The sequence below is a fragment of the Rhagoletis zephyria genome, unplaced genomic scaffold, assembly GCF_001687245.7.
Source record: "Rhagoletis zephyria isolate East Lansing unplaced genomic scaffold, Rhagoletis_zephyria_1.1 Rzeph_scaffold_00048, whole genome shotgun sequence".
NCBI lineage: Eukaryota > Metazoa > Arthropoda > Insecta > Diptera > Tephritidae > Rhagoletis > Rhagoletis zephyria.
Genome location: NW_016157132.1, coordinates 329,929 through 348,294, shown reverse-complemented (window position 1 = coordinate 348,294; position 18,366 = coordinate 329,929). Strand labels below are relative to the sequence as shown.

Below are 18,366 nucleotides of genomic sequence, written 5' to 3'. Positions count from 1 at the left end.
ATTCGAATACATATCTGACTACATATATATTTATGTACATATCTGACTAAATAGCCTAATGAACAAAAGCTGATTTAATTTTTCGAATCCATGATTTTAACAAAAATTTTTAAGAATTGGCTGCTAATACTTGTGCATATTTCGGACCATTGCAAATTATTATGGAAATTATTTCATCTCTTCGCCTGCTAATATACTAAATATAGCTGTAAGTTTGAACGTTCCGGTTTATAGCTCATCAATTTATTGGCCATAAATTGCAGGCAAAGCGACTGAGTCACAGTTGTCCACAAAATTTCGATATTCTATACATTTCTAAAAATTTCTTTGCATTTATACGTTATCAGCAGGCTTTTTATGCTTAATTAAATTTCACTGCCCACATTCAGCAATCGATCTTATTACCTCCCATCCTTCGCACGCAGCCCACTTTTATTGGAGATTGCCACTCACAAAGCTATGTACAACGACTGTTATTGAAATTTTTACTATGTAGTTATGTACACACACAAAAAAAAAAATACCGAGTATACGTATACGTTTTAATAATAAATACCACACACACACACACACACACCGAACTTAAACCATTCCGCCACTACTTATACGTATTCGTACATAAATAAATAAAGTATGTTAGTGCACGACCGTTGGCTAAAAGTTTAATGCCTAGTCAAACACAAAGCAGCTTAAAATGGCTGGTTGCGGTGAACAGGCGAATGAATGTTGTATGTACATAATGTTGGTTAAAATGAAAATTTCGTTTAGACTTACTCATCAACTTGTGGCATATTCATGTCATCTATAAAGCAGGCAATCTTCTTGCCTATTGGTGGGCCAAAAGTGTCCTTTGTGCGCTTTTCCACAGCCGCCTCGAGCGTACGCTGCACATCCATTGATGAAGTTCTCGATGAAAAATTAATATTCAGTATGATCTGGAATAGGCCAAAGCACATACATACAAGTATGTACATAAGTAGAGCAGGAAAATATGTAATTTCACTTTGGTTTTGCTTCATGTGAATGTGTGCGTGTGCAATGGGCACATAAAGCAGCAGTAAAGAGTCACAGTATATACATACAAATACCAAATAAAAGCCATTACAACGGTTACAACAATATTGCGAAATAATATGACATGCTACGCCACCAACAAAATCAATGTAGGGACCATATTAATAGTGTACGGCAGTGGTATATAGTTAGTATGTTGCAAGTTTGTTGACAACACCAAATAGAATGGCTCGTGGATGCAGCAAGCAACGTTAAACAGAAGTGTACGTATGTATGTACATACACTGCCGGAAAAAAGTATTGACACAGGTGCTTTTTCACAATATAATATATATGCAACAATTTTTATTGTAATAGTTTTCCGACAATTATAAAAATATGGTTCATTCCATAACGAATTCCGAATTCATTCGTTTAATTTAGCAACATTTTTAACTTTCTAATCAGATATTTTTAGATTTTTTTTGAGTATGCAGATTTGTAGCCCAATCCATTTTATAAAGTGGAAGTTCTAAGTAGCTACGAATTACCGTTGATTTTTGGCAATTTTTTTCCCGCAGTCTCTTCCATACAAAAACATTTTCGAAAAAACTTTATATGGATAAAATACAAAACACCTTAAAAAAAAAAAAAAAAAAAAAATTCTCAAAAATCAATGCGATGTTTGCCTAACTTGAATTTGCATTCTTTATATTAGAATTTAATGGGCTACAAATCCACATACTCAAAAAAAATTCTAAAAAATCTGATTAAAAAGTTGAAAATTTGCATGAAAATTTGCTGAATTTTCGCAAGTTTTGCACAAAGTTTAGAAATTATATTTTTATGTTTTTTGTTGCGGAATGAATCATACTTTTACAAAAAAATTGTCGGAAAAATATATCAATAAAAACTGTTGCATATATTTAAAAAAAGCAGCTGTGGCAAAACATATTTCCGGCAGTGTGAAGTTGCAAAAAGATTGACAGCAATGACAGTAGCAAACGTATTTAATAAAGTGCGCAGCCAAAGAAGGCAACACCGATATGCTTGTCACTATATACACATAAATATCGTCCCCTAAAATGGTATCGTCACCTAAAATGCAAAAAGTTGTAACTAACAAAAACTTGAACTTGAAATTCGATGAAATGCATCATATCAATCAAAAAGTAAAATTTTTTATTTATTTTTTGTTATTTGCTATATTTTTTATTTCTGGTGATGATAAGTACATATCGACAGCTGAGTGGAAGATCGACCTATCTCGGCAGCCGGTTCGAAAACGCCCCATCTAAGAAAACTTTTCACTCCCACATCAGAATTCGGTTTCAGAATTTGGTTCAAAAGGGCCCTATCTCAACTGAGAACATATATTCAATCTGCAGCTGAGATGGGCGTTTTCAAATTCTGAGATAGGGCGTCCTTGAAAAGGTTTCTAAGAAAGGACGTTTTTGAACTGGCTGCCGAGATAGATCGATCCTCAACTCATCCGACGATATATAATAGACCAGAAAAAATGTATTTTGTAATGCAATTTCGAAAAAAAACTTATTTCAAGCCGAACGTGGGGGTTGCCTTTTTACATTTTTCGTCATATCTTCGGCATTTATATACCTTGTTTATACCAACACATAAAGCGCTTTGGCCCAGTCCGCTGTGATTCAAAACGGAAGCATAAACCAACTTTCAATACGCTCAGAATTTCAAAAGTGTATTGACTTGAATTTGTTTTTAAATCGCTTTTTTATGTCTCACATCGCACACAGGGCCCAAGCGTGCTCAAAACTCAATTTAAAATAAATACTTTTTTTTGGAAAAATAAAAACACTGGTTTATTCCCCATTAAATACTACATTTGGGGATATGTTTTCAGCTTACTATCGTTTTTTTCGGCTGGGAGATATGCGTGTCCAAACTTGACGATTTTGTTTTTTTTAACTGAGAAATTCAAATGTGCAAATCAAATTGTTACTGTAAGAAAGCGGTATTATATTTCGTTATTTTGTTTTTTCCATTACCTAAAATGAAGTTTATTTATTTTTTTTGGTGTATATTTTTTGGAATTATGTGTTTTAAAAAAATTATGTTTAAAAAAACTAAACTAACCTCTATTTTTTGCAAGTTTTCAAAATTTTTTTTTTTTAATGCGCACAGCGCTTAGTAAAAGTCGCAAAAGGTTTAAATTATTCATAATTTGCATAATAATAAAATCAAATTAACTTAACATAAGACATTACAAAAAACTGGGTCACCAATGGGTTAATGCCTGACCAATAATGGGTTAAGACGTCAAAAATTTACTCTTAAAACGTATGTAGTTCAAGCGAGTCTTATGGAAAGATAATGATTTAAGAATTTTGAGCACCCGCTTTTATGGGGCGGTCCCAGTGTGCATCGGTTAGAAAAAAGATATAAACACATCACTCATTTGACGCGAAGTGAACAAGGTCTGGTTTTCTTTAAATATTTTTTGAATTTTTTTAAATTATTATTATAACAAATTTGAATTCTTGCTCGCTTCCATTTTGATCCACCGCGCAAAATAATTATTTAAGAAATGTCGACTAAAATTAAAAAAAAATTTTTTGCTTTTCAATACGGTTTCAGCGAGTGCGCCATAATGACGCTAGGTACATACATATCGTTACCTTAATATAAAAAAGCCCTATTTAACATTTTTCTTTCTTTGGGAAGTGATTTATTACCTTACTAGAAAATCAAAATTTTTAGCTATAAATTTGTTTTTTTTTTTTATTGAAAACTGTAACTTGTGTTATAAATAACTACATTTTTACATTTTGGAAGTCTACCGACTTTTGAACGAAAATGAGTTAGGGCCTTTTTATATTAAGCTATACATCTTTTTATGCGTTAAAAGGTTTTTTCACTCACATTTGAATCTGGATTTAAATTACGTAAATACTGTGAAATCATGGCAGTCTTTGAAGTACCCGCTTCGCCGACAAGCAGCACCGGCCGCTTGATCTAAACGGACGCCAGTGGCAACGGCAGCAAATTCCGAGGTAGGAGCGATGGCGCATTGACGGTGACAGAGCAGCAACAGTCGGCGTACATGCAAAAAAAATAGTAAGTAAATATTAGCTGAGCCTCTATATTGAGCTCTAACCGTGAAAAAAATGTTTGCCCCATTTGTTTAAACCTTTTCTTTTGATGCAGAAATACATTTAGATGCGCTGGAAATATTCTGTAGCAAAGCGAAAATTTTTTAAAAAAAGGTTTCTTTCGATTTTTTTGGCGGTTGTGGCTCGATATGTTGAACGAGAAAGTATGTCTCTATATATATAAATGACGATTGTGATGTGTGGGGGTAAAAAATGGTCGAATAAATAATCGGGTGTTGTTATTGGAAGTCTTCAGAAGAGAATAATTTTTATTTTCGAAAAAAAAAATTGGTTTATTTTCCTATATTTGAACGTTTTGAGCGACCTATGAATATTTTTTGATTTCAAACTAAAAAAAATAGGGCGTTTATTTTTTCGATATAGAATAATCCTAGGGGGTGATAGCATTCAAATTCCGACTTTACTTAATTTGGACCACCCTAGTGTACATACGTACCTCACTCATCAATGCCAGCGTTCTAGTGGTGCGTGTGCTATCAACGGTTGGCACGAGAATTTCACTAAATCTCATCTCAGGATCGTGGACATACTCAGGCACCATCCATTCCCAAGCGATCCAACAAGCCTTCTCGCGGCTATAGAAATATTCGTAAAGCGTAGGCTTGCTGTTGGGTAGTTGTCCGCCGGTTGCTGGCTTTTCCGGCGTATCTGTTACGGCAGGGAAGCCAGCAATGCGTTTCATGAACTCATCGTAAATTGGTTTGTCTCCTTCAATCAGTGTAGCTCCCAGTGAATTATAAACGCACTGTAAATAGTGAAAATAAAATCCGGCATATAGCTGCTTTATGAGTCTTTTTGTACTGCATATGTATTAGCACAATTTGGGGAAATGTGTTAATTAATAAATGTCCCATTCTTACCTGTATAAATCCACACTCAATCGAATCTTGATCGTAAATTGTCGCCTCCGGTGCTTCCGTTGCTATGTCATCCACATTTGTGTACACGGGCAGCAGGGCATCGTACATGTAGCAAAATTGCACCACCATATTCAATTCCGTTTGTGGAATGACCATTTTCAAAGGATTGCCCTGGGAGGTGCCATCCACACCCTCCAAGATGAAAGCAATCGATTGCACAATTATTTTCTCGTAAAAATCCTAAAAACAAAAATTAATGCCAGCGAAATGAAAATCGAAGTAATAAAAAGGGGAATCAAGCAAAATTACATTCAATATCTCGTGCTCGCCTTCAGGGCGTGTCAACAGCCAGCGTTGCCAGTAGGGCGCGAAACGCAGATTTTTCGGATCCACATAAACCATGCCAGCGCGAGAAACAGTGGCTGGTGAGGCATACCACAAGTTCCCGACCTGAAAGGAGAGGAGAGTGAGAAAGTTGCAACAACATGCTGAATGGAATGGCGAGGTATACAGGGTGTCCTCGATCACCCGTCCACCCCAACTGAGTTAGAGGGAAATGATTTTGATTGAAAACCGCAAAAATTAGACCCACTAAATCGGGGAAGCTCTATGTTTTGGTGGTATTTACTACCGACTTCCGGGTTCGACCGTAAGTGGGTTAAACTGAACGGAAGTTCTTTTTTTAAAATTAGATATAGGTACATGTTTTTTCGACAGATTCGGATTCTAAGGATAAAAATAAGTAACAGTTTGAAACTTTTTTCTCGGAAGTTCACTTTTTATCCTCTAAATGACCTGCGAACTTCAACTTATTAAAAAACGAAGAAAAAACATAAGTTACCGGGTCGAGGATGCTCCATCTTTTGGTTGTACTTCTGTGAAAAAAAGTTTGAAACAAAAGTTACGTATTTTTATCCTTAGAATCCGAATGTGTAGGAAAAACATATATATCTTATTTAAAAAAATTAACTTTCGGTCGTTTTAAGCTACTTTCGCTCGAAACCGGAAGTCGGTAACAATACCAAATAAAAGAGCAACCCCGATGTAGTAGGAAAATTCTTGCGGTTTTCAATAAAAAACATTCCCTCCATTTCAGAGGGGGTGAACGGCTGGTCTAGGACGCCCTTTATAGAACAGACTTAAGAACACTCATTACAAAGCTATTTATCACTGAGGTTATACTGTTTGTTTTTGCTTTTATATGATTCTTAAGGTTGTGTAGGCTGTATGACAGCTTACGCTGACATCCGAGGCTAACAAATACCAAAGGCACCTGCTATTTTGCACATTTCCTCCCGAGCAATGCGCCAAACAAAAGAGTGTGTCCTTCGTAGCAGGCGCCTTGTGTGTGTGTGTGTGTGCGCGCTTGTGCACTTGCACTTACCTCAAATAGCAGCGCGCAGTAACTTTCCAATCTGATGCGTTCGCCATTCGCTAATGTCAACAGCTTATTATCATCCATAACCGAGTTCATGTTCTCAATCCACAGCGCGTCCACGTCCCCATCAAAGCAGACATACCGTCGTTCCTGCCGATTGAAGGTAAAATAGGTAGCAGCAACAAAAAAAAAAAAATAAATGGTAGTGAAGGAATCGAAAGGGTTGCGACCGCAGCGGAAGCATGCATTAGGCTGATTGCATTAGTTTGTCACTTGTCACTTGTCATGTAATCCCGTTGCTGCAGCTACTACATACATATGTACATATGTAGCCTGTAGGTATTATGCCACCAATTATGGCGCGATTGAAAAGCAGCGTCGACCTCGAGCAAGCGGAAATTACGCGAAGCGGAATAGCAAGTGATGAGCGAATGCCTGATTGCCTGTTACATCGTTGTTGTTTGGACGCATACAAGCGAGTGCATTGCGCCATCTAGCGCCCAAAAGTGACTGACATTGCTATCGCATTTGACAACGTGTATTTTTTTTTTGTATTCGCAGTACCTGGAAAACAAGTTCTGTGTAGGTAGGTGTCGGGCTCACGGGTGCGCGCTTGTCACTCTATTGTTTTGCTATGTTAGAACAGCGACGCAGCAGCTGTGACGCTTCGGGATTTATTAGCGCATCTTGCAAGTGTAATTTCCACTTGGCTGATGATGCGGTAGCGGCAAGGAAAACCACTGCTGCTAACTTTGCATGCATGTGCTATGCGCGAGCGCTTGCAGTAGCAGCACGGCGGGTGCTGCAGTGATGAATTTGGCTAGCGGCGCGCAACTGTCGTTTGTGTCGTGTCACATTGACAACGCACCGCTTATCCCAGCCACATGACAGCTTTGACAGCGCAGAAAATCTGTCCCAGCTCAGTGGCGGAGTGAAGTGCAAGTGCATCGTGCACGGCGTATGTGCGCGACAACGAAGAGCTCTTGACTTCGACAAGTCGGTGATCTACGCCCCTTAGTTTCTGTATTTGTTCTTTCGTTTTTTTCCGTTTGTTTTTGTTTGGCTTTCGCTTCGCCGCACAAAAAGGCGCTAAAAAGCGTTTCGCAATGCAATTTTTTTCAAGATGTGTCAAGTACAGCGCCCGTGAAGCTCTAGCTTAGCTGGTAAGGTCGTCAAAGCCACAACTCACAAAGTGTCTTCGAGTGCTAGTAGTTGGCATTGACATAAAATCATTTGCGCGGAAATCTTGAGATTTGTGCACCATGTAAAAGGTGCAAGCATTGAGTGCGGTCACTACACAAAAAAAATCACATGACAAAGCAAACTTGGCTGAGGATATGTCAACGTGCGAAATGCGTGCTATATTTGTGATCATTCCAATTTTTTTTTATAGAATTTGCTTACTTATGCCACATAAAAATGCACAATCAAATGCAATGCACGTCAATCAATTTTAAGTCGAAATGTGCCAATCAAATTTGCACCTGCAACCACCAACGCTGCATACAAAAATTGCCAGCTAAAATTTAAATGCCGCTGCAACGACAGTAACAATAATAAATGGTGGCTGTTACTGTATGTGCAGTCTTGGGGGTAGGTTGATCCAGCATTTATTGGCTATATGTAAGCGTTGCAGAGATGCACAGTGTGTTGAGTAAGTCAATTTATTGACATTCAGATTGACATGGCCGGCTTGTGTTTTTCATTGTTTGCAAAAATGTCGTCTTTCCAGTTTACTAAAGCCCACCTGAAAGAAACTCTTTGGGTCCTTAAATACTTTAGATGTTATAGCTCATTTCCGCCAAACGCTTAACTACAGCTAAGAGCTTAGTTAAGTTGCAATAATTTTAACGAGAGGTGATCGGCAAGGTTTATTTCTTAATTTTAGCTTTTTTTCTTTTAATTTGCTTGTAAATAATGTGAACAACTACCTTCTCGAGTTGTAATCTGTTTTTTTCCAATAGGCATAAACTGCAGTTAAGGCTTGGTGGAAATGAACTGTTAGCGAATGTAATGATTTTCTTTTGGATTTTGGAGTCAGTCAATATAAGCGCCCGTTATTTTGTATACGATTTTTAAAATACTCGTAACAATTGTGGTCTAATATCATCAAAACTATATCCAGATTACTAGAAATTAAAATTATGACGCGTAAAAAATGGCAACCGTGGAGCACCTGGCCAAATGACGAAAGTGTATAATTTGACCAGTAGTGGCTCTCAGAGTTGATTATATCACAAAACGTGGATAAGCACTCATAGGTCGTATGGAAAGAGCTAGAAAGGCTTTGGGAATTTTTTCCTCCAGATAATTTGAAATTCGTAGTACTGAACTGGCTTAATTCAAGATGTCTTGGTGTCTATTGCACCCTCTATGAAGACAGATAGATATTAATATGAGCAGAAAAATAGAATTTTCAGCGTAAATTTGAGCTAGAAAAACTAGGTTTTGGTGAAAAAGTGTTTTCCTAGTGGATAGAAACTGAACGAAATAAAATGGGTGGGCACTTGCCGCGTCTACTACAGCTGCCATGTAAAGGATCGCAAATTCCCGTCCCTGTGTAGGAAAAAAATGTGCGTCCAGCAACCCAAGATAAGAGAAAGTATCCCTCGTCATAAGGCAAACAATCATCACATTCGTGACTCCGCACTCACGCGGCTTGTGAACTACAATTTCAAAGAAATGGACAACTTCGTTAAGTTAGGAATAATGCCAGCCTTGAAAGACAAAGACGAACCAATCCTGCTGCTTTGGACTGGGCAGGCAATCGAGAACTAAAGTCCTCTCTCGTCGTACAAAAACCGCACTCTTTAAGTCATGCCCGTGCTGGCGCTGAAGCATGAACAATGAAAACATCTAAAATACAATCAGTACTACCTAAAAGCGTAGCGAGGTAGGGGAAAGAGGGAAGAGAATCGGGACGCAGTCAGCTGGTGCCTTGCTAAAGCTTATGAGACGAAGTCGAATTTTAATAGATTAATCAATATATATAATGAAATTGCAACAGGCTGTACAGTCTGTACATTATAGATTTTAAAGAACAATTTATGGGGGGGGCTTTATTAAAGCAAAAAATTCGAATCAACGATTCTTAGAAATTTTGTTTGTCTGTTTGTATGTTTGTACGCGTATCACGCGAAAACTAATGCATGTAATCGAATGCAGTTTTCATCGATATGTTGCTTAATGTCTAACTTAAAATATAGAAGAACAAAAATTTAAGAGTTGCCACCTACTTTAAAATTGCAGTTGCAGATGCTGCTCAACTTAAAACCGAATAAAGCGAAGTGGCTCCTTTCAAGCCCCCTCTCTTTCTGTTGTGAAACAAGACTTCACCCGAGTGAGTTACCGCATCTCACACATGGCTTGCTCACATTCACCTAGAGTGCGCGAACGGGGATGCCAGATTGGGGATTGAGTAAAGTGGCGCAGCTGTAACTGCATTCCAAGAAGAACGACAATAAGGAGAGTAAAGGCTTTCTGGACTAACAAAAATTCATCTACGGGACTTGGGCCATGACGAAACGTAGTCTGTGCGTCTAGTTTTCATAATAAAATGTTTAGTCTGTCGAATAAATATAACCCTAGAATATCAGCCATAATACACTATGCGTCGCAAATGTATTCGGTGCACATTCGTAATGATTTGACGTAGTGTAAACGTTAATAATTAAAATGCGTGTGCGTATTTGTATGTGTGCATAGGTACACATACATACATATAAATCTGATTATATACATTGCTTTTCCATTTTACCTCTCGCTCGGTCGGTCTATTCATCTCACGGAAAATATTCGAAAATAATCCATCAATCCAATCGCGTGTATCCATATCGAGGTAACCATATAATTCGATTACCGAACAGGCCTGCGATTAATAAAAATTGTTCGCATCAAAATTAAGGTAGCCGAAAAATTGTAAATAAAATCGATTGGCAGCAAAAACAAGCAAATCAACAAAAAGCGAAAAAATATTATATAAATCAGGATGCAGGCGCAACAACAACAAAGAGTACAACGTCGCCACATGATTGTATACATACATACGCATACGCTTAAATTTATGTTTATTGTACATGTTTGGGTGCAACAAAATATTTAAATATACATACATACATACATACACCCAGGCATAACAGCAATAAAATAAAAGTCGGCATAGTCGGCATCAGTATCCAGCAGCGGTCGCACCAGCAAAAATAGCTACAACAACAACAACAATAACCAATTTATAATAATACACTGAGGTATGATGTGCGTTGAATAGGCGATGGGCGATATCGATGAACATTGCTCGGACTCGACTCTGGCGCTTATTTCGCATGCAATTCAGTAACAAAAAAAAAATGCAGCTGCAAACAGCAGCTTCAAATTAAATAAAATTAAAATATGCAAAGGAGAAAGAAATCGAATTTATTTTTGAATGGCAGCAATAAAAAAGGAATACTTAAAATGCACTGCGATATACATACATACATATATCGTCAATAGACACGAATAAAGGGGCGCTAGTGTTGCGACGGCGAAAAAAGACGCATAAAAAAAATTTTACGAAAAAAAAGGCGCGTAGTAATAGATTTATACTTGGCCAAGGACTGTCACTTCAGCATCATTCCACCAAATCTTTTCCGTCCGAGACAGGTCGACCTTCACCCCCTTCGAATGTTTTGTACCGAAAAAATATACCCCCTTTTTTTTATTTTGAAATCAAAAATATTTCCCATGTATTTTATATGGGGAAAAAACTACTTTTCGTAGAAATATAGAATCAATATAATTACTTATTAAAAATTTTTTTCATAGTACCTATATTTTATAGGTTCGCCAAAACCCCCAGAAAATGCAATGGCGGGATAAATGAAAAATCTTTAGTATTAAAAATTGGTTAAATAAATAATTGCGTATTGTTATTGGAAGCCTCCTGAAGAGAACCAAAAACATTGCTTTTCCAGAATTGGATACTTTTACGAAAAGTTGGTTTTTCCCCATATAAAATATGTACATGGAAAACTTTGAGCGCTTTGAGCGACCTCTAAATATTTTTTTTTAAATTACAAAATAAAAAATAGGGGTATTTTTTCGATATAAAACAATCCTAGATCCTAAAATTTCGACTTTACTTATTTTGGACCAGCCTAATGTTCACACTTAACAACTGCCCAATTGTATGTAGCAGCTTCCATTACTTAATCGATGATTTATGTACATGCATATTATAAAACAAGTGTTTAAATAACCAAAAATGTGTGACCATTTTCCCGCGATCTGTTTTTATGATCAGTTTTTATTGTCAAATCGATATTTTCATTTCTCAAAACCAGGCGCTCATATATGTACATATGTGAAGTAACAAGTTTTCTATTTTTACGCAGAAAATTGTTTGTACACCAATCAATTTTAATATTCATAAGACTGTTAAAATTTAAAATTACACATTTTCCGTACAAAATTGTGTCATTTTAAATTCTAACCGACTGATAAATTAAAATTGATTGGTTTACCCGGACACAAAATTCTACTTACAATAACAGGCGAAGCTTTCTCTTTTTTTTCTGACATTCAGCTGCCCTAAGTCAAATTTTATAGACAAATTTTCAAATGAGGCAGTGTCAAAATATTTCTTCTCGCTCTAACTAACTCCACCATGTTAAAAGAGGAAATTATAAAGTACTACAAACAAATGTGTGCGTACACAAAATTTGCTACTTCATATCGTCGCTACCATGTCAAACTATCGAAAGTGCTAAAATGCTTTTTCATTTACTTTACGTTGCGCATGCCCTTAGAAGATACTTAAGTTGGCAAATTGCTACTATGGAGAAGTTGAATGATAGAAAGTCAAACCTCCATGCGCTTGCTGACTACTGCTGCACCTTGAAAAGCGATGATAACAGGATCCGCAAAAGAAAATGTTTGAGGATTTCATTCCAAAGCGCGGAAAGTGTTACGAGACAAACGGCTGGCTAATGATGAATCTGGGATATTGATTTTTTAGTGTTGATTTGTTTATGAAATCACTTTGTTTTTGAAAATAAATTCATATATTGAGATTTTTAATAATGCACTATTTTTCTGAGTAGGGTTGCCACCTATTAAAATGTTAACAGATTTTCGCCGTTCGTTTGGACTATAAAACGAGATACCCGATGCAAGTGCACGGTCTTCGCATCTACAAAAAGTTTATTATTTTCTAAGTAGGGTTGCCACCTATTTAAACTTACTATCTTCTATACATAGTATAAAGGAAAGTTGATATTATGATTGGAAAGAGATATTTTAGCAGTCGCGCCTAAACACAGGGTAATACTCCAACCCATATAATGATTTAGAAAATTCTCGACTACTAGTACATTTTAATTGCAAGGTTTGTTTTTTTTTTTTTTTTTTTGTATGTACCATAATCAACGGAGAATCGCTGTTCTTTACGCTAGTATTTGCTATTATTTTGCAATTTCAATATAAAATTGAACGGCGTTTATTAAGAGCTTGTGACTTACAATTGCATACCTTGAAGGCTGCTAACCTGCTTGCAAAGCCAATTTCGAATCATTGTCTATAATGGACTTAAGTAATTAAATGGGAATTAAAAACAAGCAAAAACGAGTTGGACGAGTTGTGTGAAGGTTGCTGTGCAATTACGCAAATTACAAAAGCCTCGGCTAATAACCGGAACCACCTTTACAAGCCACCATCCGGCTACAAGCAGCAACAACAACAACGAAAAAATGGAACGAATGCAATACAAGCTTGCGCAGCAAAATTGCATTCCTTGTGCGGCGGAAAAAGAGGGGGTGGCTGTTAGGTTGAATGAGCGTAAGCGGAAGCCAACCGGACAAAGGACAAAGGCTGCTAGAAAAGAAGCGGCAGATGCTTCAACAACATACCACACAGCCTGATAGTTGAATCAAGGCTGGCTGGTTGGTTGGTTGGTTAGTTGCTTGCTTGGATGGATGCTGGTCGGTTTGGCCGCTTGGTCAGAGGGATCAAAGCAAAAGGCACAAAAGCCATTGCAGCCGTAAAGCAGTTGCCTGTTGCCAGCTATCACCTCTTAGCCAGCAGCAACAATCAGCTGCGAATCTCGCATGTCTTATTTGTTATTGTTGTTGTTGGTGTTTGGTGTTGCCTACTTTTGTTGGACATTTTACCTGTTCGCTTTTTTATGGCTCCTATAAAGTTGGCTATTTAACTTGTGTTTGTTGGTGTTTTTTTTGCTTAGTTGCTGCCAACGTCACTGTGTTATGCTATGCATTGTTTGTATGTACGTATGTATAGGTGCTAGTAGGTAATCAAGTAAAATTCAACTCACCTTGGGGTTAAGTACGGTACACTTGGTGGGCAAGCCCATGTGGCATTGTGCCTTAATTAGTGTATTTATGACGACAGTCTTGCCACCACCTGTTGGACCAACAATCATAGTCGAGTGTCGGGTCATCATGGTCTCATACATTTGCACCACTTTATCCTCCTGTATTTGGGTGGGTTGCATTGAGGTGGTGGCATTGAATGGGCACCAGGCGTCAAGGGCAGGCCATTAAGTTCCAGTAGGTCGCAGTCATCCATTTAAGCAGTTGACCAGTTGATGAGTTGATGAGTTGCAAATGGACGTGGCCGACAAGCGATGATGGACAGTTTTGTGTTTGCATTTGAAAATACATAGTTGAAAGAGGCCAAATGAAGTTTTTTAGTTTTTTTGAAAAATAATTACTAAAATATTTTGCAATATTCTTCCGTTGAAAAATAATTACTAAAATATTTTGTAATATTCCTCCGTTGAAAAGTGCGAATCTCTTTGTGCAGCATGTCAAAGTGTCAGCTCTTGTAGCTTTGTTTTAACGGTGAAGCTCAAAGCGGAAAACCACTCATCAACGCCCGCAGAGGAAGTAGAAATAAAAGAAGGCACGCTAAGGCAAAAAGCAGCAGTTCGCTTCGCAGGCAAAAGACGATGAAGCAAATAGCGATGCGCTATTTTTCTTGCAATTGCCTTACGTCTTGTCTACTCTCGACTTTATTCTACTTGTCTTCGGCGCTTGCCAACTACCTTTCTCGCACAATTCAAATCATGTGAAGCGGCCACTTGCTAAAGATTGACAAAACGCAACATTGTTACGCTCTATTTAAAATGGTTGTTGAGCTTTTTAGTTTTTTTTTTTTTTTTTTTGAAGACCGTTGGTGAAGAGCCTCAAGGGATATTCTAGTCCATATTTTTTTTTTTTTAAGTTCTTGACTAAGCTCTCAAGTGTCAAGCTGTTGACTGTACAAAGAACTTGAAAAGTGTCAGCGCGAATTAAGAAGTGACAACAAAGGAGCACTAAGGATTTGCGCTGCCACTTTTTAGCGCGTGGACAAGCAAGCGGGAAGGGAAATTTTAGGGCAGAGCTAGTTTATTGTGCGCTATAGCTTACCTGATCTGCTAAAAGTACATAGCCGTCGCTGACGAGCGTATGCCGCACGGCAGCATTAAAGTCCGGGTATCCAATTCGTGGGCAGTCAATGCCGGGGAATAAGTCCTGAAACGAAAACAAGATATATTTTGAAAATCATTCGAATTTAAAAGATTATACAAATATATTTTATATTCTATCTTTGTAGTGTAGTGGTTAGAAGTGCACACTGTCAGCTGGTATCAATTCCAGTTTTCGAATAACATCTAAAACAGTGATGCACAAGTGAGCCAACGATGCATGAACGATCTTTGTGTAACGTATACGCCATGGTTCACCAAGCAATTTTGCATCTTTATTCAGTGTTTTGCCAGTGCCTGCAAATGTTAAGCTTAGTGAACATTTTAAACTAAGGAACCCATTGCATAAGAGGAAGTTCCATTTATTTAAGCCATTTCTTTTTAAATGTGTACGTGTATATGAAATTCACTTGCTGCTTCTTTTTTTGTTGATGGCTAATTTTGTTATTATAATATTGAAAAACAAGCTATACGAAAAAAGTTTTTTATACGGAAAATGCAATTAAGTTAGGAAAACTTGAACGAAATTGTGTGAAAAAAATCAATTATGTAGCAAATGCGCATAAAGTTCTTACATATTTAATTAAATTTTCTAGTAAGTGTTATTTGCGGTTTTCCTTTCTTAGATAATGAACCAAATATTAAAATGATAGGAAAATTATACTAAGAACTTCTTAACATAAAAACTAAAAAAAATTTGGTGGATATAAGCGAGTGTTTAATGCTCGTATCGATAACCAACATCTGCGCACGCAACCATCAAAGAGAAAGTTAGCCCTAAATGCAATTGCTTGCTTTCGAAAAATAATGCAGTGTGGAAGAGTGCCACTCCTTACGAGATTGCCGTGTTAAGTGTTTTGGGTAAAATTGGAAATGCCAAGTGAAGCCAAGTTCTTCTCCACATTGTCTTTTCAATATAGAGGAGGCCTTCCTCTGCTCTGTTACCAGCATCGCGATCCGCGTTGAACACTTTCAGAGCTGGAGCATTTCGGTCTATTCGAACGACATGACCTAGAGAGAGAGAGAACTTTACTACTGAATTGCCTACTCAGTCCAAAGTAGCACTTGTTGGCAAGAGTGATTCTCCGTTGGATTTCAATGCTGACATTATTATCAGTGTGAATGCTGGTTTCCAAATAAAGAAAGTCGTCTACTTTTTCAAACTTGTAACTGTCAACAGTGACACCCTTCACAAAAAAAAAAAAATTCTAAAAAATCAACGGTCGTTTTAAACAACTTGAAACTTGAACTTTCTGCAATTGAATGGGCTACAAAACTGCATACCCGGAAATTTTCTAAATACTCTAATTAAAAATTTTAAAATTTTGCTGACAATATTTTTAAGTTTAATCAATTTTTTTTTTATTTATGCAAGCTTTTAAACTTTTATTATTGTAATTTCTGTTTTAGATTCAATTACATTTTAAATAAAAATTATTAAAAATAAATAAAAATCTTTTTGAATTTCGGTTCCACTTAGTTGAGCGCATCTGTAAAATAAGAATTTTCACTTTACAAACCGATTTTGCTATTCAACGATATTTTTGCATTGGCCCATGCAAAAGTTCTTAACAAGCAGAAAACCTTGATGCCTACGGCACTGTTCATTGTTGTTGGAGGATACCATGTATGTAGCTTGTTAATGGTACCTTGAGCTTAAATTGCCACCATATATTTTGGTTGAATTATGAAAGTGACTTTCATTAAGTCAGGTATCCTAATATACGCACTACATAGATACTCATTGCATATATATCGCACCATTAATATGATAACGAAGTACATATTTCAAAATTTCAGTTTTGTGGGAAAACGTAATAAAAGTTTTATCAATTCATACAGTTGGTATACAAAAAGACAGATGCAAAGACACACATATCTTCACCATAGTTGCGAAGTATGGTTATCTGTTAAACTGAACATATTCTACTTATCAAGCTCATTATATGCATAATGAAATCTCCAAAAACGTTGATTTTGAGTTACAGCTCTTTATTATTAAGCATGCAATATGTATGTAGATAAATGTGCACATACATACATACATATGTATGTATGTAGCTATTCATGCACCTGTATATTGTATTACTTATAGCTTAGTTGCTTGCGCAAGCTGCAACACCTCAGCGTTGCGTTGACAAAATGCGCCTACGGCAACGCCACACACACACACACACACACACACACTTCCATGTATGTCTCGATATCTAAATACATTTGCGCTTACCTTAATAAGCCCCAAAAACAAAGGCACATCCTCAAAGACAAACTTCGGAAAGTTCATGTCACGCAACACACGCATTAGTACAACAGCCTCAGGTAGATCCTCCGACGTACGTTTCATTACGCCTGCCATACGCAGCACCGCATTCAGCGAACGCAAACCCCAATCGTAATGGCATTGCTTGGAGAGTTGCTCCTCAGCCAGCTTGTAGAGTACTGTCATTTTCTTTGCCAGAACCTTTAAGAGTAATTATCGTTATTTTTATGTAAATATTCGAAAGACGAAATGTGTGCGTCATTGGTGTGCGGTATGTGGTTGTGGTTAAGTTGCGAAGGTGGAGGAGGTGTAAGTAAGCTGCATGCTGATGGTGAATTTAAAGTGAGTGAGTGTGGATGAGTTTGTATGGTTGCGCGGAAATTTAACTTCTATTGCGCCAAACAAGTGTGGTTCCTGTTTAAAATTTGTTGCTGTCAGCACTGCTGTTACTGCCACACTGCTGCTGCCACTTTGTCGTTAGAGTTTGGATACAGCGCCACACCACATTTTGGCAACTTAATAATCGCATTATTGTTATGATGATATTAAAATATAAGCATATGAAGTCATTGTGGGCGCAATAAATCGCGCTTGCAACCAACAACTAGTAACAAGAACAACAACAAGCAGCAATAATAAACAAAGTCGGCATTGCCAACTAAGAGTAGTTAAAAGTTAATGATTCACATTTTGTTAAATGTACTTATGTATGTACAGACACACATACTTGTACTATAGGCTGCATTTAATTTTGCTAAAGAATGTGTGGGTGGGTAAGTATGTATTTTGAATGCTTAAGTGGCAATATTGAATGTGAATATGGTCGTATATGCATGTATGTATATGTATGCGTGTTAATGTGTAATATGCGCTACTTACTTTGGCTGTTAAAAATCCATCAGAGAAAAGCGATATTAAGCAGATCAACTCTAAATCCGGTTTAATGCAGGTCACCGGCCTGAAGAGCGCTTTCACTGATTCCGGCAACTCCGTACGGCCTGCATAGCCGGGATTCATGGTAACAAAGACGCCCACCTTGCGGTCGAGTTTGATGTCACTGCCTTCGAACTGCGTAGGAAAGGTATGGATATAAGAAAACAAATAAGAAGTTATTAATTCTACTTAAAATATTATTTAATAATTTCACTGTGGTACAGTTAAACATAAATGGACTAACGTGAAAAGTGTGCGTAATATATTAAATTAAAATTAAAATTAGAAAGCTGTTTTTGTTTAATACTCGCATGAGGGCTAAATATTTACGAGGC

The 18,366-nt window shown here is 37.1% G+C and overlaps 1 protein-coding gene across 1 annotated transcript in view; it reads right to left on the bottom strand.

Moving 5' to 3' along the window:
• The window catches only part of Dhc98D (Dynein heavy chain at 89D), a 154,703-nt gene that overhangs the window by 71,445 nt on the left and 64,892 nt on the right, over window positions 1–18,366 (bottom strand). The window contains exons 24-34 of the mRNA XM_017622557.1: window positions 17,978–18,166; window positions 17,066–17,299; window positions 14,780–14,884; window positions 13,684–13,842; window positions 10,135–10,245; window positions 6,384–6,527; window positions 5,309–5,449; window positions 5,000–5,239; window positions 4,576–4,884; window positions 3,889–3,981; window positions 775–935 (exon numbers count right to left, since the gene is read on the bottom strand). Coding sequence (XP_017478046.1) covers window positions 775–935; window positions 3,889–3,981; window positions 4,576–4,884; window positions 5,000–5,239; window positions 5,309–5,449; window positions 6,384–6,527; window positions 10,135–10,245; window positions 13,684–13,842; window positions 14,780–14,884; window positions 17,066–17,299; window positions 17,978–18,166 — 1,886 coding nt within the window. The remainder of the gene's footprint in view (window positions 1–774; window positions 936–3,888; window positions 3,982–4,575; window positions 4,885–4,999; window positions 5,240–5,308; window positions 5,450–6,383; window positions 6,528–10,134; window positions 10,246–13,683; window positions 13,843–14,779; window positions 14,885–17,065; window positions 17,300–17,977; window positions 18,167–18,366) is intronic.